This window comes from Poecilia reticulata, linkage group LG4 (genome assembly GCF_000633615.1).
Source record: "Poecilia reticulata strain Guanapo linkage group LG4, Guppy_female_1.0+MT, whole genome shotgun sequence".
In the NCBI taxonomy this organism is placed as follows: domain Eukaryota; kingdom Metazoa; phylum Chordata; class Actinopteri; order Cyprinodontiformes; family Poeciliidae; genus Poecilia; species Poecilia reticulata.
Window position 1 is genome coordinate 25,125,027 of NC_024334.1, and position 22,196 is coordinate 25,147,222.

General features: G+C 37.6%; 2 protein-coding genes across 4 annotated transcripts; both read left to right on the forward strand.

Annotated features, from left to right (window-relative positions):
- Nucleotides 1–713: 713 nt before the first annotated feature.
- si:dkey-51e6.1 lies at nt 714–1,636 on the forward strand. The gene is made up of 3 exons (XM_008406990.2): nt 714–951; nt 1,200–1,324; nt 1,422–1,636. Exons 1-3 carry the CDS (start codon nt 738–740, stop codon nt 1,512–1,514), a joined length of 432 nt encoding a protein of 143 aa, XP_008405212.1. The 5' UTR covers nt 714–737; the 3' UTR covers nt 1,515–1,636.
- A 3,754-nt stretch (nt 1,637–5,390) lies between these two features.
- firrm (fignl1 interacting regulator of recombination and mitosis) lies at nt 5,391–22,195 on the forward strand. 3 transcript variants are annotated; one of them, XM_008406987.2, is made up of 26 exons: nt 6,708–6,861; nt 7,031–7,083; nt 7,163–7,290; nt 8,181–8,220; nt 8,324–8,412; nt 8,941–9,045; nt 9,436–9,576; nt 10,020–10,182; nt 10,316–10,400; nt 11,129–11,267; nt 11,480–11,569; nt 11,659–11,723; nt 11,829–11,977; nt 12,505–12,634; nt 12,955–13,141; nt 13,739–13,821; nt 14,231–14,282; nt 16,435–16,524; nt 17,445–17,630; nt 18,101–18,220; nt 18,304–18,399; nt 18,476–18,589; nt 18,909–19,013; nt 20,089–20,169; nt 20,275–20,424; nt 21,872–22,195. In XM_008406987.2, the coding sequence occupies exons 3-26, from the start codon at nt 7,195–7,197 to the stop codon at nt 22,079–22,081; spliced, it is 2,766 nt and encodes a 921-aa protein (XP_008405209.1). In that variant the 5' UTR covers nt 6,708–6,861; nt 7,031–7,083; nt 7,163–7,194; the 3' UTR covers nt 22,082–22,195. The 3 variants fall into 3 exon arrangements, with proteins under 3 accessions (XP_008405210.1, XP_008405209.1, XP_008405211.1); XM_008406989.2 differs by having other exon boundaries at nt 7,070–7,083; XM_008406988.2 differs by lacking the exons at nt 6,708–6,861; nt 7,031–7,083 and adding an exon at nt 5,391–5,454.
- The last annotated feature ends 1 nt before the right edge of the window (nt 22,196 follows it).

The window sequence follows — 22,196 nt, forward strand, 5'->3', positions numbered from 1 at the left end:
AAACGTTATGGTCTCAGAGGTTTGTTGAAGGACATTGGCAAACAAAAAGCCTCCCGAAAAGACAAGAAAAAGACAAGGAAAAGACAGCCAGATCTGCAATGGAATTGGTTTTGATCAAAGCATAAATATGTAGCAATGTCCCAGTCAAAGTCCAGACTTAAATCTGTGACCGTGAACTTTAAAGATGCTATCTCTGGAAGAGGTCTCTGCCCAATATGACTGCTCTTCTGCTATTTTGGGAGGAAAAAAATTGTCAAAAATCTCAGTCTCTACATATGCAAAGCTGATAGAGACACACTTTAAATAACCTGCAAGTTATTTAACATTAAATAACTTGCATATGGGAGTAACTTGTAAGTTATTTAACATTAAATAACTTGCATATGGGAATACAAAGGCACAACCCTTTAGATATTTCTCAGTAGAAATTCTAATAAAAAAGAAATAAACATGTATCCACTTACTGGCAATTCACACTGACTAACTACTTTGTGTTGGCCTCTTAAATAAGATCCAAATAAAATATTTAAGTGTCTAGTGGAGACGTGCAAAGTTCAAGACGCAATAATATGAGGTCTGTGTACAAAGCGAAACGTTTCATGTGTTTGCCACGCGAGGTCACCAGCGTGCACACTCGACGCGTTGCAAGGATGTGGTGTCAAACTGCAAATGCCCTGTCGCTTTAAGACCGGAAATAGAATTCCTGACGCAAAAGGAACCAATCGCGTGAACGTATCATGCTCAGCGTGCTTGGCAGGTCTCTGATCAGTCGGAGGCTCACTGATAGTGTATGTAGATCTGTAGGCACAATGGCAGAAGCTCTGGCTAAAATTCCCGATGTTGAGATTGATCCCGAGGGGACTTTTAAATACATACTGCTAAGAGTTAAAGTAAAAGATGGCGATGCACAGAAAGACGTAGTACGAGGCACTAAAAGTGCGGAGTACCACAGTAAGTTCCTAAGTTGCAGGTCTGCTGCAAGAGGAGCGTTAAGTGTGTCAGTTCTGCTTTAAGTGTTGTGTTTGTGCCCATCAAACCGGACTGTCCGCCAAAAGTTCAGCCGCACAATTTTTAGCACGCTTTCGAGAATGAAGAATGCAGACCACGGCTTTAGGAGCTTTACAGTCAAAATAAATAGCTTTCACGTGTTGGTTATTTGACTTGAGCGATTTAAACCTATTTTTCTGTTATCTATGCAGATCACATATTTGAGAAGGTCAGTCCAGCTCTGGAGGCCTTAGGGATGGAGTGTAAATGCCTTGGAGGAGGGAAGATCGAGCACAACAACAAGGACAAGAAGATCAGGGTGTTTGGAGAATCCACAGTGAGTGAATTAAAATTAGACAGATTTAAAAAATATATAGATTTTTTTTTATTTTTATCTGTTGTCATATAAATGCTTTCTTTGCTTCTTTTTTCAGGCTTTTGGGAAAGCAGACCACTCTGTGTCTGTTGAGAAGTTGAAAGCTGTCTTCGGTGACTATGAGGTCACTTGGTCCGATGACAAAAAATAGGAGCCTTGTTCTCATTTCCAAATGCCTGCCTGTATTTATGACACCAAACCACAGAATAATAGTTTAACCGTCTGGTCTGTTATATTTTAAATACAACATTAAACTCTTTGGTCTCAGTGAAATCTTGTATAAAATGCTTTGTATATTTTTAAGGCCAAGTTCAGTCATTTTCTTTTTCTTTTTTCTGAAGGCTAATCAAGGATCTTAAAATATACAATTTTCCCCATTTTACCGTTCTGCTGGCATCACTTCATGAAAATTGGAGTTTGTTTGCCAAGCGTAAAGTCCATACAGGAAGGAGTGAGCAAGCTGGAATGACGGACGCATCCTGTTAAGCTGGGGGAAAGAGTGTTGTTTTGAAAGCCACAGGCGGATAAGAATTATTTTTTCCCTTTCCATTTTGGCACTTTAATTACAAGACCCTTTTTACAGAAAATAATGCAGTTAGAGTAAATTGTCTTAGTTTCTATTTGCTGTTATTACAGTTATTACAGTTTTAGCAAGTCGATTATTTTATCAACATTAGTTTTAATGTTAAATATCCTAAATTTGTGAAATGTAAGGCCTCAGAGGTTTGTTAGGGGACATTAGTGAACAAACAAATCAGGAATACATCTTTGTAAAATTTAAAATTAGGGTCATGTTTTAAAAACAATCATTCAATCAAGTTTATTTGCATAGCACATTTTAGCAAAAAGGAGGTTCAAGGTACTTTAATAAAAACACAAAATTACATAGTTATAAAGAAGACACCATACAAGAGTGTACTTTGAACATCTTATGAAGCACTGTTTAACATATCTGAAAATATGTCTGCTCTGAACTTACCAACAGTGTGAGAAGTAGAAGCAATTAGGAGGCCTATGGTGACTCCATGGCAGCTGCAGAGATCTGCTGCTCAGGTGGGAGAAGGGAAAACTATAACTCAACCACACAGCAAATCTTTGTAGGAAAGTCACAAAAGTTGTTGAAACATAGCCTTTGGAAATGCATTTTGAAGTTTGCCACAAGCCATGAAAAAACACAATAAATACATGTGAGAAGATGTTCTGGTCATATGAGACCAGAATGTAGCTTTCTGGCTAAATAACTACATCACCATGAAGACACCAGCCCTACAGTGACACATGTTGGTGGCAGCATCAGGCTGTGGCAATTTTCTTTTTCAGTAGGTGAAGAAAACTGCATGGCGCTTAATATTGGGTAATCCTGTTAGATGGCAAATATACTGTGGCTGTTTTTATGTCTTGAATATGTTTTTTCTCTGTCATGAATGCAGAAGCATATATGCTTTTTGTTTTTATTTTGTAAGAATTCAAAGAGAAGACTTTTTTGTGGTTGAGAGAGCTAAGATCACATTTTCCGTTCTGTTTTGGGTGTTAAACAATGTCTGGATCTGAACAGAACAGCTTCAAAGGCGTACCACACATAGTTCTTGCTAAGTCAAGTAGGCATCCCCATTCTTTTGCTCAGGGTTTTCCCCTATCTGAAATTAGTTACAGTGAAAATAAGATGTGGCAGACGAGAACAGATTTAGCTTCTCCGCTCACACTGCCAGAGCTCTGCTCTGTTGTACTTGACCCTCATCACGAGGTGCAAGGTGAACACTGATTTTTGGCCATGTTCAATCAGCCACCCGGTGACTTTAAAAGAAAAAAGAAAAGGATCTTTCTTTCCGGTTTCCATTCAAATTCCAACATGGTTTCCTGTCAAGCGATAACCTCCACATTATCTGCAAACTGGAGGGTCAGAGTGGGAGGCAGCATTCATAAGCTCCTCAGACACATCCCTTTCTTGGAAAATGCATTAATTACCGTAAAGACTGAATGAACAATATATTTTAACATTACTCTACATTAAGTGGGAAACGAAAAGGAAGTGTCATGTTGTCTGGCAGAGCAAGTTTCCCCATTAAAAGTGTTTTGTTTTTTTTTCTTATTTCATTAGCCTCTGGGCTAATTGTGTTATTCTCTCACCAATATTTTATATGTTTAACTTTACTAGTAAGAACAAGGTGGCAAATTTGATTCCATAAAAATGATTCAATAAAAATGAAAATATGTAGTCACATCAAGTACAGCATTAAAAAAACAGCATCTTCAGATTCAGAGAATCGTGCAAATGAGTAGGATCTCCTTAAAAGAAAATGTTCAAATCTATGTACAATTGTGCATAAGAAACAACAGACATGAAAGGGAAATCTGCAAATACTGGCAGGGAGGAAAGCACTGTTTGGAGCAGTGCTGGTTTTAGAGTCTAACAGCTGCTGTGAGGAAGAACCTCTTATGAAACCTGTCACTGAAGAAGCTCAGTTTTCTGGTATTTAGCGAATAGAAATAATTTTAGTTATTCTAACTAACCGTTTGATTTTCTTTTTGTTTGGTCTATGTAGACGTCTGATTTAAACTACATTTTGGAAATGTTATTTACATTGCCAAATATTGCCTTCAATATTTGTTTTCATCTTAGGCTGCACCTGAGTGATTCTTGCATGTGATGTTGTTATGTTCATACTAGGCATATTTTTGGGCAACCTCAGTTCACACTATGTCTGAAGAGAAATTTTAGCTGATTTTGTTATGGTAGAAATTGTCATGATGTCCCAGACATCTTTCCTCCAAGTGGACTGAAACCAATGTCACTTTTGGAAAGATACGCATCTCTGCAGGAGTCCATTTGTCCAAACAAGAAGTTAGTCATTTCCTGCAGCTTGCAGCTCACACCTCTGGCTGCTAAAAGAGAAGTCACATGAATATACGGCATACTTTACTTCCATGCTTTAGAGCTTATCAGCAGTACAATAGCTTACTGGCATCAATCCATAAGGTCAGTGAGGTCAGAGAGACGATTCCCAACTTAAAAGTAAAAAGCCTGTATTTGCTTTGCTAATTTCTTCTGAAAATTATGTTAACATTCATTAACATAGACCTAGATACACTTATTTGGTCATTAATTTTTTACAGTACCATTAGAAATGCTTGTATTAATATTCTACAAATACAGCATAAGATTTATGGAAGGAAGTTTTGATATAGAAACTCACTTCAGGTATGGAAACTATTTGAAAAGGCTGTACACAATTAAAAAATAGCACACATAAGTGTATCTGCCTAAACATCGTAAATTTATGTTATCAGTTACTTCCGTCGAACTATGTAAAAACAACAGATGTGCTGCAGTCCCGGCCTAATTGTAATGAAAGCGTTCTGTGTTTGGTCAGGAATAAAACAGTGTGTGGGGAAAACACCTCATTCGGAAGGAGTTAGCTACAATTCACAAATGTCAAGTATGTCATCTGTTGAAGAGCTCACTGCTATTTAGTTTGTCCATCACTGAATTGTGAGTTTGTCTATGATCATCACACAACTTGATGTTTGTGTTTCATCAAATTAGATGGAAGTACATTCAGTAGTTGATAAACTACAAATTATTTTTAAGGGCCTTTTGCCGGTGTAATTAATTTATACATGGAAATTGTAAAAATATATGGCATTTGTTAATGCTTACTTATCCCCAATATAAATAAATATGTTTGCTATAAAACAATTAAGTAATGAGGAGAATCAGTCATGGTGAATCTGTTTTGTTAATTGCCAAGCTTAGTGAAAGGCCAGTGCATGATTCCACAAACTCTGATTTAAAAAAATTGTTTCAGAGAAAATAGGCTCCCAATGGTTTTGAGAAGGATAATGATCCAATGTAAGATTTTATTTTATTTTTTTATTATCTTATTATACCAATGTTATAGATGTGAAGTTTGTCAAATATGTTTATTCATTCTTCACATTCATGTTGTTTAGTCAAAAGTTATTTTCTCCTGACTTATTACGTTATGTGTTATTTTATGTTAAGTTCTGTGTTGCTCTTGACAGTTGATTGTTACCATAGCGAAAAGTAACAGTCAGCTCATCCCATTTTTCTGTTGCCATCTGCAACTGTGGTAAGTTTTATGATAAACTTTGTGTTTTCTTTTTAAGTATGACATTTTAACATATATTTCAGGCAAACTTAATTACATACAGCATTTCATGCGCAATTTTGTCCTGTTTTGTACATGTTTTTAACAATTAATGGGCATTTTAGCTATGTTTAATTTTACAGATGTTAACTGCTGTTAATTGGGAACCATTGCTCTCAACATTGTTCTTTGTTGAGTGTTATTAGTTAAATTTTATTTAATGTATAGGAACAGAAGCCACTGAACTTGATTTTTTTCTCGTTATGTTTTAATATTTGATGCAATGTAACATTTCAGTTGCCAATTATAGTCTTTGGTGTATTATTTTTCCTTTACTAAAAATATTTATTCGTTGCTGTTTATATTAAAGATACATGGTTATTAATAGAGCTGTTGCCTTGCAGCAAGAAGGTTCTTGGTTCGATTCCCGGCCCGGGTCTTTCTGCATGGAGTTTGCATGTTCTCCCTGTGCATGCGTGGGTTTTCTCCGGGTACTCAGGTTTCCTCCCACAGTCCAAAAAACATGACTGTCAGGTTAATTAGCCTCTCCAAATTGCCCTTAGGTGTGTGTGTGTGTGTGCGTGTGCGCGTGTGTGTGTGCATGGTTGTTTGTCCTGTGTGTCTCTGTGTTGCCCCGCGACAGACTGGCGACCTGTCCAGGGAGAACCCCGCCTCTCGCCCGGAACGTTGGCTGGAGATGGGGACCAGCAACCCTCCCGACCCCACTAAGGGACAAGGGTGTATAGAAAATGGATGGATGGTTATTGATATAAATCACAGCTATATCACCCCTTTTTCTGTTGCCGTCTGTAACTGTGGATCAGTTACAGACGGATGAACTGATGTGTGACGTCAACTATTCTATTTATTTATTTATTTATTATATTTCAAGCGTTTTGCTTTTTTTCTTGACCACGGCTTATAGCGAGTATAGTTTACCAGGAAATTGCAATAGGACTATAAAAATAATATTTAATGCAGAAATGTCAACCTATGTACATTTACGATATATATTCAGTACTTCAGGGCACCCTTGCATGATTTAATGCATTAATATACCACTCAAGAACCACAGTGAGTGAAACTAAACATGTTTTTCATTACAGTAAAAATAAAAAAAAGTCTTCTACCCAATGTTGCTTTCATCAACGATTTAAACGCGTTTAGCTTTGTCATTGGTTTATCCTTTGATTCCAACCAATCAGCACAATATGCGATGATTCGCGTAGTCCTGACGTCATATCCGACTTAAGCACAGGCGCGCGGAATATTGTCCTTGTCGAAAATAAACCGTCAATACTTTTTACTTTGACAATTTAAAAGAAAAAATAAGTTTAGGGCTTTTTGGATAGGAAAGAAAGAATACGTGTGACGCCAGGAGAAACACAGGTAAAGGAGTTTGAGCTTAATCTATGTCCGAATCAAAAGATTCAGTCCCGTGTTCTAAGAGTTCACGAGTAACTAGTTTACCTACAACAAGCTAACATTGATTGTAACATTGAGCTGTGCTTGCATTGTAAGACTAAGGTTTTCTCGGGTTCTTTCTCGCCATTCAAAGCATTACATGACTTGGTATTAACAACACTAAGTTCCCCAGAAGAGGACATACTGGTGAATATGAATGCGAATCATTTTTATTGACACCATCCCCCAGAGATGACCCTAAAATCCCTTTCCTTCTTTCTGCCAGCGTTGTCCAACACCGGCGGATTTTCTTTCATCATGTCCCAGACCAACACATCTTTGCTGGAAGAGGTGGTGCAGTGGAGTCAGGAAACCTGTCGCCAGGAGCTCAAGTCTGTCCTGCCTAAACTTACAATATCCTTTCACACAGCATTTAGTGACTCACAGTCTTATTCAAATAGGAATGTTGTGTAACGCTTTATGAGTCAAAACGTACACATACTTTTGTAAGATTGTAGTTTTATATGAAGCTAATGAGAGCTGGTACTAAATCCGTCTTATAACCAGCCTTTCGCCGCCGACAGGATTCTGCTTGTGTATGTCTCTTTACCGTGATTCCTGAACGGTTCAACGTATCAAAAAAATCCCAATAAATTGAATAAAAACTGCCACATTTTATATAGAAGTGTAATTTATTAAATACACAATTTGTAAATCACACATAAACCTCAATTTTAAGTTATGAACTATTTCAGTATTTAATTAACAAATTCATATTTCCTGTGCTACAGTTCATCACGACATGACTGAATCAGTCACAGTGCATGTCAAATGCACCCTAACATTTGCTAACCTGGACAGCATTTGAACTACCGACCATTTACCTTGTCTGTGACAGTGCTAGTCTAACCAACTGAGTAACGTTGACCTGTAAAATAAATTCACAATACACTGCAACACTGAAACTACAATGAAATTATAAGATACACTTTCAACACATGAATTCATATTTTAAATAATGATTTCCACATTTAGTTGTCTATGTATTTTACGAATGATTGACATAATAAAAATCTTAAGCTTTTTCTGCAGACTAATGCTTTGGCTTTTGATCATTTCAACATTTATACTATTTTTAACTTTAGTGATTTTTTTCAGTCTGTGGATTTCCAACATTATTTAAATTCTTGCATACGTAGGTATATATTACATGTTTATTTAATAGAATGGTGACACTTTTGACACATAATAGAATTGTGGTATAAAAACAGTGCAACACAGAACATTTTCTTGACTGTTTCTACTCTTTGCATTATGAGGCATCTACCTGGAATGATTGTCTACGTGAGTAATTATTCTCTTTATTAATTATTAAACATCTCTGTGTATTTATTTTCTTAGAAATCCTCATGTGAACCATCTCTAATGTAAAAAAAAAATCACACAGGTATACTGAAGATAATTACAGAGATGTTCTTGCCACACATTGGTTTGTCAGAGCTGGAGGAGGAGTGCTTTTCCAAGATCCTACCAAAGGTGAATGGAAAATGAGTTTTTGTTGTGGATTTTTATTTCAGAACCAATTTTAGAAATTTTATATAAAGTATAAACAGACATTAATTTTGTAAAATTAATGTTATTGAACATAAGCTATATTACCATTTTAGATTTCACATTTAATTGTTGAAGAAGCTCCCACTACATTACATTAAAATATTGGTATTGCATTTATTTCAGAAATGTTTTTTTTAATGCAAACTTAGAAGTGAGCATTCTTGTGATTTTTAAGAGCATGCTGGCCTGTGAACATAGTAAAATTACGGCTGTCACCCACAACTTCTAACTTAAGAATAAAGGACGATTATTTGATATCCTTCAGCTGCCGTGTTTAAATGATATGTCTGCAATTCTTCCCCTAGGGGGAAAAATGTATTCCATATAATTTCCTTGTGGTATTAGACTGTGTTGTGGGTACTTGTTGATGTCCGATTTACCAATTTATTAACAAGTCTCCTGAAAAAGTGAAACAATTTGTCTCCTTTTGTCTTACACAAATGTGTGCAGGCAGTTGCAATGTTCGACAACATGATGAAAGAAATTATGAATCAAGTTGGCGAGCTTTCAAGTCAAAACACTGAACTGTGTACTTTTCTAAGAAACATTCTACAGGTAAGCATACAAAGTGAGATTAGAAAGAGTACTATATGCTTATGAAAAGTATTCCTGACCTTCAGGATCTGGCATACAGATTCCAACTCATTTGATGAAGAGATTATGAGATGGGGCCAAATTAAACATCAACAATTAAATCTCTAATCTGGATGAATTTCTTATTTTATTTTATTTTTATTAGTCCCAGAAAAATTTATCAAAGTACATGATGCATTTAATGTTTGAAATTGACAGAAGTTCTAAGTTTTAATGCATTTACAGAATGCATGTTCAAATCATGGATGGAAAAAATTTGTATTTGGTTCTAATCTCTTGCCAATTATTTGGTGCATCTCTAATTGCTAACTTTTCCTCTAGCATGCTTGACTAAGATTTTGTCTCTTTCAGGCAATGGTGCAGCTAATCGATGCACTTTCCGTTTGTGTGCGTCACGTTGGCTCATTTGAAGAAGGTCTGTGTTTGGATGCTATCCGTTCGCTACCGACTTGCATCCTTAAAGTCCTGAGAGAAACATTTCAGCACTGCAAGGTTTGTTTTTTAGTTTGGATCCTGCGAAGAAAGAAGGAAACAGAGTGTTTTCAACCTTCTGGGAAATAATTAAGGGAAGCCTTCTCTTGATAATTTGCGAGTAATAAAGCCAAAACCAACAGCAGCAGAGATTAGACTTCCATTCCAGCATTAACTCCTCTTCCTGGAGTTAATGTAGATAAAAGTAGGGAAGCTTAAACTTTTATACTCTGAGCTTGAATGAGACAAATCAATCTAGTTTTTTTGCTTTAGCAAACTTGTACCCCCTACTCAATTTCTGTGAGTTGAGAGGTATGTAAATGTGTTATGTTTACCTTTATTACATGTTTAGTGCATAATTTTTATTACTTTTGGTAACTGCTTTTGTGTTCTTGAAATAACCAATGTAATCTTTAAGTATAGAAATGAGTTCAGCAACATGCTGTCCGTGTTTCTGTCCACAGGACAGTGAGATAGTTTATTGTGGCCGTCTATCTCTGGTGGCCGATCTGCTGCAAGGACTCTTCAAGGAGGCGTACTCCCTGCAGAAGAGTCTACTGGAGATCCTGGACAGGATCTCTCTGGACAGTAGTGCCTCAGATGAAGAGGTTTCTGACATTGTTGCAGGTGTGTTTATGTGTGTGTATGGAAGTCTGCATCCTTCTGTCTTTCACTGCAACACTGGTCACTGTGAAATTGTTGATTATCAGGGTATATTTTATGCAGTTTGAAACTCACTAAGCATGTCAATGTTTTACAGTGATTCACAGCCTTCTCGATATCTGCTCCATTATCTCTAACCTTGACATTGCACTGCATGCAAACACATGGAAGTTCCTAATCAAGTAAGTCCTTTTTTATTATTTTATTCTGTAAGCATGTTTTGTTGCTCTATCTTGAGCTTTTTTTACATTGTGTCCCATTACGGACAGATTTTTCATTGGGATTGGTTGTGATATACCTACACAAAGTAGTGTATATTTGTAAAGTGGAAAGAAAGAAATACCTGGTTTTGAAAGTATTTTACAGTTCCAAGTCTTCTCTGGAGATTGACATATTTACCCACCCTTTGCAAAACAGGAGCTCGGTTTTCAAATCTTGCCACAGATTGTCGATTGGATTTTGGTCAGATCTCTGGTTGGGCCATTTTAGTACATGAATATGCTTTGATCTAAACCGTCACATTGAATCACTGGCTGTATGTTTAGGGTTGTTGTCCAGTGGAAGGTTAGCAGCTGCCCCAGTTTTAACTCTGTAGCATTTCACTGGCTTCTCCTTGTTGCTCTGTTACAGGTTGGAGTTGTGATGTTTTCCATTAACGGATAATTTCCCACCACACTTTTTAGATGTTTTAATTGTTAAATAATTTGAAAACCATTTACCATTTTCCCTTGATTTCAAATGTATCTTCCACTTTGTGTTGGTCTATTAACTAAAATCCCAATGAAATTGTGTTGTTTGTGGTTGTATTGTGAGAAAATGTATATTTAGATATTTTTGCAGGGTAATGGAGCTATCTTAATCCTGATTTAGGCAAATGTCCTAGTTATATACTTGAAATTATTTTGTTCAGACAGAGCCTGAAGTACCAGTCGTTGGTGGAGGAACAGCTGCACCATGGCGACATCGTCAACAGCTTGTCTGACAATTTGTTGGCTTCCTTACACAGCTGTGTGGAGATGGCTGAACATATAAAGCTGACAGGTTTACAGGTCAGAAAGATCTTATTAGATATTTTAAAGTATCAAAGTATAAGATATTTATCAATTATATTATTAGTAATATACTTGTCTGTTGTTTTCACCTACATTTGATGTTTTGTAGTGGTGCTGTATGTAAATGTGGCAGCTTATAACTATAATAACCTTATTATTTTGTGCATCACAAACCCCTGTCTTATTAATGTACTTTGGACCTGTTGCAGGAGACTGTTCAAAGTCCGGAATACAAGCTTTTCCAGAAAACTGCAAAGATGTGCAGATTCTTTGCTAACACTTTGGTTCATTACATAAAGGTACTGAAATCTTTTTTGCAACATTTTGTAATGTGTTGCTGTCTTTGTTTTAGGTATTACCAAATTTTCTTTCAATCTTCTCTTAACAGGAATTTAAATATTTTCTGACAAAAAAGTCCAGCTGCTTTCACCAACTCTACCTCCAGATATTCAGGTACAAATGTTTCCATCTCAGCTGAAAAAGTGAGATTTAACTTCTAAACATTTAGTCTGTGATTCCTGGTATACTTCTGATTATGATGTGCTTTGTGTCTTTCAGTAAGTTTCCTCCAAGTTTGTGTGCCCCGACGCTGCCCACAGCTCTGGCTGGTGAGCTAAGTGCATCAGTTCTGGTTCCTATGGATGCTTTCCTGCTTCAGCTGTTGCCTCTGAGGCCCTTTGCTGAAGTTGTCCTGCAGCCAGACGTGTGTGAGTTTACATTTTAAAAAGTGTCCATTAAATTCCCTGTGTAAGGTGTCCATGTTTTCTTTCAGCTGTTAAATATTTGTGAATCAACTTTTTAAATCTATTGAATTATTCTCATTACTGGTAAGACATGATCTTTTTTCCTTCTAAAATTAATAGTTAATTCCTCAGTTTTCCTACATTTAGCTACAAATGGACTCACAGCAGCAGATAAATAAATAAATAATTGACCTTCCTTCTGTAGGCCGTTTAATTTTCCTGATAAAGATAACATTTTAGAAGGTAAAAAGTTGCTACATTGTTCAAGTCATCAAGAAACAGCATCTAAGTTGTTTCAAAGTTAAACAGCAGACATCGGCTAAGAGCTACTTTTTCAAGATGTGAAAGATGTGATGTTTTTCAAGATCTTTTTCTGAGATGGAAACAGTAATTTTTTTGTCCAGGATAGACTGCTTATTGTTTGGGGTCTGTATTTGCTATGAACTAAAAACAAAAAGATATTAACATTCTCACAACACCCTTCCCTGCAGGGTTGAGCTCTGAGCACGAGCTTCCACATTTTCTCATGCTGGTGAATATTTTGGGACAGCTGCTCAGCCAACCAGAGGAAGTGATGGAGCTTTGGTACTCTGGAAGTCAGTTTCCAGAAGACACACCGAGGTGATCGGGGTTTCTTCAGAGTTTTTGTTTTTCTAATACTCTTAAGGGTCCCTGATAATTTGTGTTTTTATTTCAGTTTTGCCATCTTACTTTAAAGTCTCTTCTAATGTATGTTAGCAGTCATTCTATTATTTTATTGTGATTTCTCAGATTTTATTATATGCATATTTAATCTTTCAAACTGAGAGTAAAGCCTTTGTCAGTACAGTGAGCTTGTTGGCTCTGGTATAAATCAGATGATTTATTATCAGGTTAAAGTAAACCAGGTTTACGTTGGCCGAGTGTCAAAACATTTTCCTTTGTTCTTTCTCCGTTTTTAGGCTTCCACTCTACCATGCCATCTTTATTAGTTTCCGACGATGCTACACTGAGCGTAAAGTACCAGTTCGGTTGCCAGGGGTTATGCTGAAGGGTCAGGCCCAGGCCGAGGTCACCCTGCACCAACACATCTGTGTACAGCTCTGTGCCAGTGTGGCTGTGCTCCCTCCAGTCTACTTTCCTGTACTAGTAAGGCCTGCATGTTCAACCTTTACACACTAAGTTAACATTTATGAACATAATTAAAACATTTATAGCACAACTCAGACCGGACTGGAAAAACTAACATTGGCACTTCCTTCTCATATTAGCAAGAGCCATCATGAATTCATAATCAGCAAATGACTGTGTGGCCTAGACCCTCCAGATCCGACCCACAAAGTATTATTGACTTAATCAAAATAGCCATGTTCTATGTAGGATTGAGGAGGGTCCAGTCCTTACTTTTTGCATTGTACGACTTTGAAATCAGTTTGAATGTCCTGTGAATTACATGTCAAACAAAAAGTGGAACCAAATTATCATTTATTTTTTCTAAAAAAGGTGCAAAAATATTTAGAGATTTTATTATTTTTTTAAATTGTGACACGTTTTATTCTTTGCAAACGTTTTTATATCATATAAGGGGGAAAACACAAAATTAAATTAAAGCTATTCTTTCACTTTCATTTTGATATGTCTGTTAAATATTTTGTTTTTTTTTAATTGCCTCCCTGTGCTTTGAGCTTTGTGGTTTTTGGTTCTCGGTTATCTGATTTCCCTTGTTCTTTTATCTCCCTTCCTTAGGAACGTTGTTTGATGGATGCTGTGCTGCAGGCTGATACGCCAACAGCTTTGTTGGCAGTAGATGTGTGGTGCTTCACAGCACGGTTAGTGCAATAAATATACCCTTTATTTTAAATCAAAGTTCTGAGCATTGCACTTAAAATGCACTTAAAATCTATTCATTGCAATTAAGTAATGAGTAGTTAAGCTATTTGCAGTACAGCGACATTTATACTATTCAAGCTTCTTTTGCAAGCTTGAATTGTGATCAACGTGATGAAAGATACTAAGATAGTACCTTGTAATAATCCTTATAGCACCTACACAAACCAGGAGTCACAAGAGGATGCATTAATACATTTCCAGGACTTTGCAAAAGTTATATTTATATTTTTCAGCTTAATTTTCAAAGAAGTAAATGCATATTCCCACCATTTGTTTAACTTGCTTAACTCTGTCTGCAAGTAAGCATTTGTAACATTAGTGACTGTTTAATTCAACTTATTCTTTCAGATACGGAACAGCAGAACTTTGCCTACATCATGTCCTGCTTATTGCTCAGCTGGTGGGTAAAACCAGAAGACATGTACTGTGTTGACACAAGTATTGAAATGCTTGCCACAAGGTTGACGAATCTCTTTATCTAAGTAGTCTTCCACAGCACATCTGTGAGGTCATGTATATCCCGGAGGACCAGGCCTCCAGCACAGTTTTCACTCAAACTCATCTGTGCAGCTAGTCAAGTTCTCCCAAACACATTTCCCTCATCCATGACAGGTGTGCTGTCTTGTTTAGTCAGGAAACGGTTGTCCCCAAATTGTTAACATTAGGAGTTTCTATTACTGGGACTAAGGGGATAAGACAATCCTATGAAGAAAAACACCTTGTGTCACAAACAGTGCAGTCATTCAAGTACCATGTCCCTGACAACCATCTAAACCACGCTCATCAAGTAGAGCAGCATGTTATGACCCTCTAAAGCAGTGGTCCCCAACCTTTTTCTTATTATGGACCGGTCAAAACTTCAAAATTTTGTTGCGGCCCAGGGGATGGGGGGTATGTTAGGGTTCTCACTAAAGCCTGAATATGCCCGATTAGGGTTGTCTTGGCCCTTTTATCACAGCCTGTGGGGTTTTCCCTGACTGGAAACGAGAACAACCTGCTGAATGTGACAGGTAGCCAATCAGAAAGCGCGGTGATGTAAGAACAGAGGGGAAACCCAAACAGCTGACATGAGCAACTGAGAGTCCGGTGGATATCGGAGATGATATGTGGAAATGTTTATTATTATATGTAAAGGTCATTATTATATATTATTATATTTTTTCAGTTAAAAATATTAACTATGAAATAACATAGTCACCTCCAAATCATAGGGCAGCAAATAGAGCGGCTGCTCCCGTCGTCTTTTATCCACCGCCTTTTCTTTTTGTTACGTCTTTTATCTCTTAAAATGACTCCACAAACTATCACTATTGCTTCTGCATTGTCATCCATGTTTGGTCATTCTAAATTCCCGTATGCTATGTTGGGGGTTTTACTGGATTGTCCTCTGGAATCGGGATGTTCGTGACTGGAATCGGTTCGTTTTGCTCCTGCCGTGTGGCTTGAAACACGAACCGATCCAACCTGTTGTACATTTATCAGCTCTGTGGTCACAGAGGTTTGGAGAATCGGCCGACAATTCTTAAATCTTGGCATCTAAACCAGACTTAAGACTCACAAGCTCTACTCATCTCCTCTCGACCAAACTCTCTCTGACTCTGGTCGCTATGGTAATGTTTACATATCCCTTCAAAATAACATACAGATGCGCCACAAAAACGAAGATTTTACTTTTGTGAAAATTTTAACTCACGATAATGACTAACGGGAGCCCTGAGCTTGTTTCTCTGCAACGAGACGGTCCCATCTGGGAGTGATGGGAGACAATAACACCCGAAGTGTTGCTTATATCCACAGCCTGCTTGGTCTCTACGTGGCAAAGCAGCTTGAAGCTTCATTGCCTCATTAGCAGCCGGTTGCCGCTTGTTACACAGAGCGGGTTTGTAATGTGGGACTCACCTTCCGGTCCGGGATAAATCCATCTTCCTGTCTCTTCTCTGGGCCTTTTCCCCTTTGCAAAGAAACTTTCCAAAGACATCTGATCTGTTTCTTACTCATTTTGCTGCTTGTGGGCTCAATGTTGATGTACAAGTAACCGAGAGAATCCGGTTAAAGGATTTTCAAAATTAAAGATCCTCCAGACTCAAATAATACATAAAACGGAAATATTTCCTTATTTTTTGCGCGGCCCGGTACCAATTGGTCCACGGACCGGTACCGGTCCACAAACCGGGGGTTGGGGACCACTGCTCTAAAGGACAGTTATCGGCTATAGTCCAGTTTCCTTTTGCATTACACTTATCACAAACCGGATATCAAGGTTTGCCTGTAGCTGCTTGGACTTGGTGATTCATTCCATGATCTGTTTTGTGGAATTCAAATTGAGATAAATTGGATTCCACAATGTTTGGAGGCCTGTAGCTACTGCCTCCAGACAGTGACTTCACAGATGTTTTTAAGAGCAGAATGCATGCCAAGATGCTGGATTTTATAAAAATGTTTTTGCATGAAAATTAGGAGAACACCTGAATTTGGTGATTTGGAGGATTAGTTCAGTGTCTATTAAAGGGTAATTCTACTGTATTTGCTGTCTGTTTTTTTTCCTCCTCTAGGTGAAAGCATGCAACTCTGAATGCTACCAGTTGTTACACCTGGGATTGCTACTGAGACGTATGGTTTTCCTCATGACCCCGAGCCACCAGGTTAGAGGCATTAAGATCAGAAATGCAAAATGGTTAGGTTGTCAGAAAGAACCCTAAGCCTGGGTTGTGAAATTTTTAACTTACTAGTCATTCCAGCCCTTTGGCTGTGTAGAAAGAGGAAGATCAAATTTAAGTAGTTTGTAAAACTAGGAAGTTGTTGGACAATCACTAATTTAAGGATAAATCTTTGTTTTGATGCTCTGCTGTTTCTGTTTTCAAAGCAGCTAGTATCTCAGGATGATAAATGTGGGCACTCTTGAGTCTGGTTTCTGTCACAAATGGGAAACGTATTTACCTTCAGCTTACTTTTCCAACATTAATGTAACTTCTTATGTGAACAAACTTTCAAAGGGTTTTCTAAAATTTAAACAACCAGGGTTTCTGCATTGTTAAAAGTGTGGAAAACATAGAATTTGTTTCAGCTTTTGTAAGGGATTTTGAGATCATAAAAGTATTTAGTTATCACAACAAAACATCCTCTTGTTATCTAAAGAAAATGAGGCATTTGAACAGTCATCATGAGAACACAAATCTGAGACAGAAACATTTTTTTACAGAAAAAAATCTTTGACATTAAAAATGGATCTTTGAAGATTTCCATGGCCTCACAGACAGTTGTAGAAATCAAAATCTGAATCAGAAAGTCAGGGTTTTTAAAGATCGGAGATTGGTCAGAAAACTGCAACTGGTCCAGCCTCTTAGTTTTACAATTTTTTACTTTTTAATTTCCCAGTTGACAGATTTTTGATATTTTAAACAAAGGGAAAAAAAGGTCCTAATAACAAAAATGTCAGGATCATCTCTTCTGCTGAAGAGACGATGTAAATAAAGGGAAAATCTCATATTCTGGATGCTTCTTCATTGCCTCAACCCACCCTGTTTATTATTAGAACCAATGATCTTAAGAGTTATTTTTCCAGTTGGAGTTGGTAGCAGAGTTCTCACCATCAAAGGTGGAAAATCTTCCCGTGTGGCATCACGTCCTCCTCAGAGCTCTTTCTCAGGACGTCCGTCTTCGTGTGGAGTCAGAGATCATTGCCCTGATGCAAAGGGTTTTTATGGCGTGGGAGGATGGAGGACACAAACTGGGACAAGTGGACAAAGTGGTGAGGACAGTCTTGGATATTTGAGGTTTACCGACATTTTAAAGCAGTTTTGCTTCTGCGCACCAAAACTGATATGGAAACAATGATTGGGCTCCAGAGTAAGATACGCCTGTTTCCGAGACTACAGACAGCTGTCTTAGTCAAACATTCGGTATCTTCTGTGAATGTTTACTTTAGTGTTCTCTGTGGAAATTATTCAGACATCTGTTTTGTTTTAAGGACAGATTCAAAATTATCTACTTACTCACAACATAAATATATCACATTTAGTGTCAAAGTTTATTCAAAACAATTACTAGCAGACTGTTTACCTCACACTTTGACAACTGGATTGCTGCCTAGCAGCTGTCATTCAGGGTTATTTTCTTCCCTGAATGACCTTCAGGGTAGAAAACAATACAGTGGAGCAGGATGGAAAACTGATATTAAAAATGAATGATTTCTTCATACAATGTCTGTGTTGGTGCCAGAACGCAGCGCTGGGGTCGCTCCTCTCTCTGCTTCGAGGGCATCCTTCTCCTGAGGAACAGTGCTCATTGTCTGTAGTGAGGATGATTACACAGTTGTGGTCACGAATGAATCCCAGTCAGGTGACAAAAACACACAAATGTACACACACTAAATTAGTGAAAAAGATTGAAGACTCATTTCTGTGTAACTTGTCCTAAAACAGTTGCAGACTCACCTTGTGCTCCAAGATACTTTGAAGCTGCTCTTGTCAGCGACAACTGTGATTGTAAAGAACATCAGACCTGAAGCCATTTCTCAGGTAATGCTGTTTTTTTTACACATTAAAGGGTTAAAAAGTGGATCATATTTCTGTTAACAGCTCATTGTTATTTTAGGCTCTGTTGTGTCTGGAAGCTGTAGTTTCTCAGAAATGTCCGGATTATCTACTGCTGGCTGCTCTGGGGTTTCTCTCCTCTCTGGGAAAGACCTTTTTTCCTGAAGACTGTCAGGTAAAGAAGTACAGATACATCTTAATAAATTATAATGTCTTCAAAAATGTAACTTGGTTCACTAACTTTATTAAAAAATAGAAACTTTTTAAATGCCCAATTAAAATATTACATTATTTATATTTTAATTCCAATACAATTGAATTTTTTTTTTTTTTAAACTTGAATGTGGGCCTACTGAAAAGTACAGTAGTACACATGTTTACCTTATTTACAATGATTTAAGCAAACCTGTTAGTCCAGTTCTTGTGTTATCTAACTATACAACACCATGTTAGATACTTATAAATGCATTTTGTAACATATTTTGGTCCCACAGAGTCAGGTTCTTCCGAGATTAAGCGGTCTGTTTGGAGTCCTTCTGGCTGACAAGTCTTGGCTGCTACATCAGCACGCCCTAGAGGCCTTTTCTTACTTTGCAGGGGTAACACACAAACGTCACCATTGTACATTTTTTAAAAATAATCATTTGTGGCCAACTGTTTTCAGATTGACAGAAATCTTTGTTTTTTTTTTGTTTTTTTGAAACTTCTTCGGCAACTTGCATTAATTGTATGTTGCTCTGTAAGATGATTAGACGAAAAACAGTTAACTGCAAAGTAAAAAAACAAAAAACAAAAAAAACAGATGCAGTGTGTTTTAGTCCTGCCACAAAGTGACCTGATAACATACTTGCAATGAGCTTAGGGGAAAGTGTTGACAAGGAAAGAGCAGCTGTCGCCATTGGTTTGCATCAGATGTGCTTCACAGGACAGGATGTTGCTTCAAAACACATCGCAACCAAATAAACCCTTCAAGGCAAGGTTCAGCTGCTCTGATCAAAGCTTCAAGGCACTTAAGAGAGTCCTGGAAGCTCCAGGATCACGACCTACAGAGCTTTGGATTGCAGGGTGTGCAATGTTTCTGGATGGATTGTGAGGTGTAAGCATCTGGACTCTAGCCTTGTTTTACAAAGAGGAGAAAAGAAGCTGTTTCTTTCTGAGAAAAACAACAAGGGGAGACTGACTTGCATGTAGCAACAGGATCAGAGTTGTTTTACCTGATGACATGTTTAGACTGTTAAGAACATCTGGAAAAAGGATTCTCTGGACACTTTGTGTCACGTCGACAGTGAAACATCCTAAGTGCATCCTCTCTTTCAGATGAATTTGCTCATTCATAGTTTTGTCCAAAAACACTGCCATGAAAAAAGCTTCCTCCTGGAGCAATGTGTTGATGAATGATGCACCATCATGTCTCAGGGCAAAAGTGAAAATCAAGTGGCTGGTATGAAAACAATGAAATTCTGAGTGACCGTTTTTTCTAACATTAAAGGTTGTGAACTGTTTAATCTTGACCACTACACCATAAAAAAAAAAACAATTTGGCTAAACAACAATTTCAACAACAGTGACACAATAGTTTGCAGAAAAACAAAATCTGTCATTCATAAAACCTTTGGCCATGACTGCAGGTGCTTCAGCCTGACTTTAACATATTATCTCCCCGTGGTGCTCAAGAATACGAACCATGAAGAGGTCATTTCCCAGAGTTTGTGTGTGGAAGAAACAAAGACCAAAGTGATCAATTACCTAAGCAAGGTCGGTGATAAACATTCAATGAGAATGTATTGAGATTAAAACTGATTTATTGAAACAGGCTTTCGTGGATATTGTGTGTTTTTAATTTTTTGTTTTTTTATGTAGACACTGAAAGTACTGGAAGATGTGGAGTCACGGCTAAAAAGGCTGAAACTGGAGAAAGTTGTGATCGAGCAACACAATAAGAAACTGGAGAGCAAAGAAAGTGGTTCTGACAAACAGGCTGCTGAAACTGAAGCCATCACAGACCCTGAGGTGAGCAGCATCAGTGAGCTCAGATTTATAGCATCTCTCTGAACGTACACAGTCTTAATACTTGGTGGCGGACCTGCTTTCCAACTAAAAAACTGTTTACTAAGAACTAATTTAACACAAATTGTCAATCTATTCCTGTCTTGCTTAGTAACTTAAACAAGTTAAATTTAACACAAATTGTCAATCTATTCCTGTCTTGCTTAGTAACTTAAACAAGTTAAATAACTTTGGTAACTTGTGTTGGATTTATTTTTTTGTTGCAATTTGAGTTGATTTTTTTCTGCATTTCTTATCAAACCTTTAGGCTTTTATGAAGTAGTCTATGCTACAAATATACCAATTAAAATGTCCAACTAGTAGAACATGTGTTTTTCAAGCCAGAATAAATATACGCTCTCCTGAAGGAGCCAGTAATGGATAGTGTAACGTTATCCTCCACTCCTCCTGGACTTTCGCTCTGCTTTTAATACTTGCAGAGACTCCCTACTGCTGCTTGAATTAATACCTTCCCACTTCTGTGAAGTGCATGAACTGTCAGAATCCACAGAAATCAATCTCAGCTCAGGCCTGTGTCCTGAATCCACTTCTGTTCTCATGACGGTCTCATAACTGCTCAGCTGAATATCCAGCCTTTCATATACTGAAATTTAAAAATGACAGCAGTAGTGGGGTCTAACTCACAGCGATGGGGACTGGTGTAAAGGTATTGACCATCTTAATTGATGCAGGGAAAATTAAAGAATTCCTTATTGATTTTAGGACAAGTTGTCAAGTTCTTCCTGCCATGGCAGCCATGGAAGTGGTTAGTCTAATCCTCATTTCCAAGGACTTGACATGAACTCTAGCAGTTCCTACATGAGGACAAAGTCCGGCCATAAGCTTTTTTTCTTCCTTCTCATTCCGTCTTTAGGACTTGTTCTTGTATTAATCATTATTTACAATGTGGTGAGTCGAATGTGCCTTGTTTTATGGTAATATATTTTAGAGTGCCAGCGATAAATTCCTTCCGACAGAGCAGTTTCCTGTCCCACATATGGAGCATTAAAGTTTTGCCACAGTGTAATAACACCCCAATTACTTAGCCAGAGGTACAATATACGGAATCAATTACAGGTATTGCTGTTCTTAACAAAATAAAATCTAAGCTCTCTGATGGGAAATCTGATCATCTTTTAAGACTTGTGACCCTACATAAATCCTGCTGTCACATAAAAGCAGGCATGGTAAAAGAAGAAAATGTTGGACTGGTATTTTCATGCTTGTATAAAAAGGTAACCAAAAGCTACATTTTACTGCTTTGTTTATTTCCTTAGTCCATACTTCAACAAAATCTCTTAATCTGTAACAAGCTTACATTTACCTAGATTGCTTCCATTATTTTTGCTTTAAGCATGAGAGGGAAATAAATAAGTTAACTTTACTTTCCCTGTAATTTCCTCCCTCTTAGCCAAGCCCAAAGAGAGCTCGACAGGAGACGAGTGCAGAGGAGGAGTACGACCGCCACATCCAGACGGCTCAGAACTCTTTAAAAGCCCTTCATGCTCTCGTGGAGAGTAAAGCCAACATGACGGCGCCACCTCCATCATGGCTGAAAGTCAAGCTTCAGCAACTGATGACCCTCATAAGAGAAATCACTTCAGTCAGACACACAACCTAGCACTTTTCTCATTTTAACCCCTCAAGACCTATTGTACAGTGAATCGGATCTGTGTCAAGTTTTAGTTTATTTTGCTGTGTTTGATGCCGTTTATTAAATCTCTTTAAATACTGAG

Coding starts and splice junctions, on each gene's coding strand:
- firrm (XM_008406988.2), top strand. CDS start 7,195: ATGTCCCAGACCAACACATCTTTGCTGGAAGAGGTGGTGCAGTGGAGT. Junction 13,142..13,738: donor CAGTCTACTTTCCTGTACTA/GTAAGGCCTGCA, acceptor TCCCTTCCTTAG/GAACGTTGTTTGATGGATGC. Junction 20,170..20,274: donor TGATCAATTACCTAAGCAAG/GTCGGTGATAAA, acceptor TTTTTTATGTAG/ACACTGAAAGTACTGGAAGA.
- si:dkey-51e6.1 (XM_008406990.2), top strand. CDS start 738: ATGCTCAGCGTGCTTGGCAGGTCTCTGATCAGTCGGAGGCTCACTGAT. Junction 952..1,199: donor TAAAAGTGCGGAGTACCACA/GTAAGTTCCTAA, acceptor TTATCTATGCAG/ATCACATATTTGAGAAGGTC. Junction 1,325..1,421: donor GGGTGTTTGGAGAATCCACA/GTGAGTGAATTA, acceptor TTCTTTTTTCAG/GCTTTTGGGAAAGCAGACCA.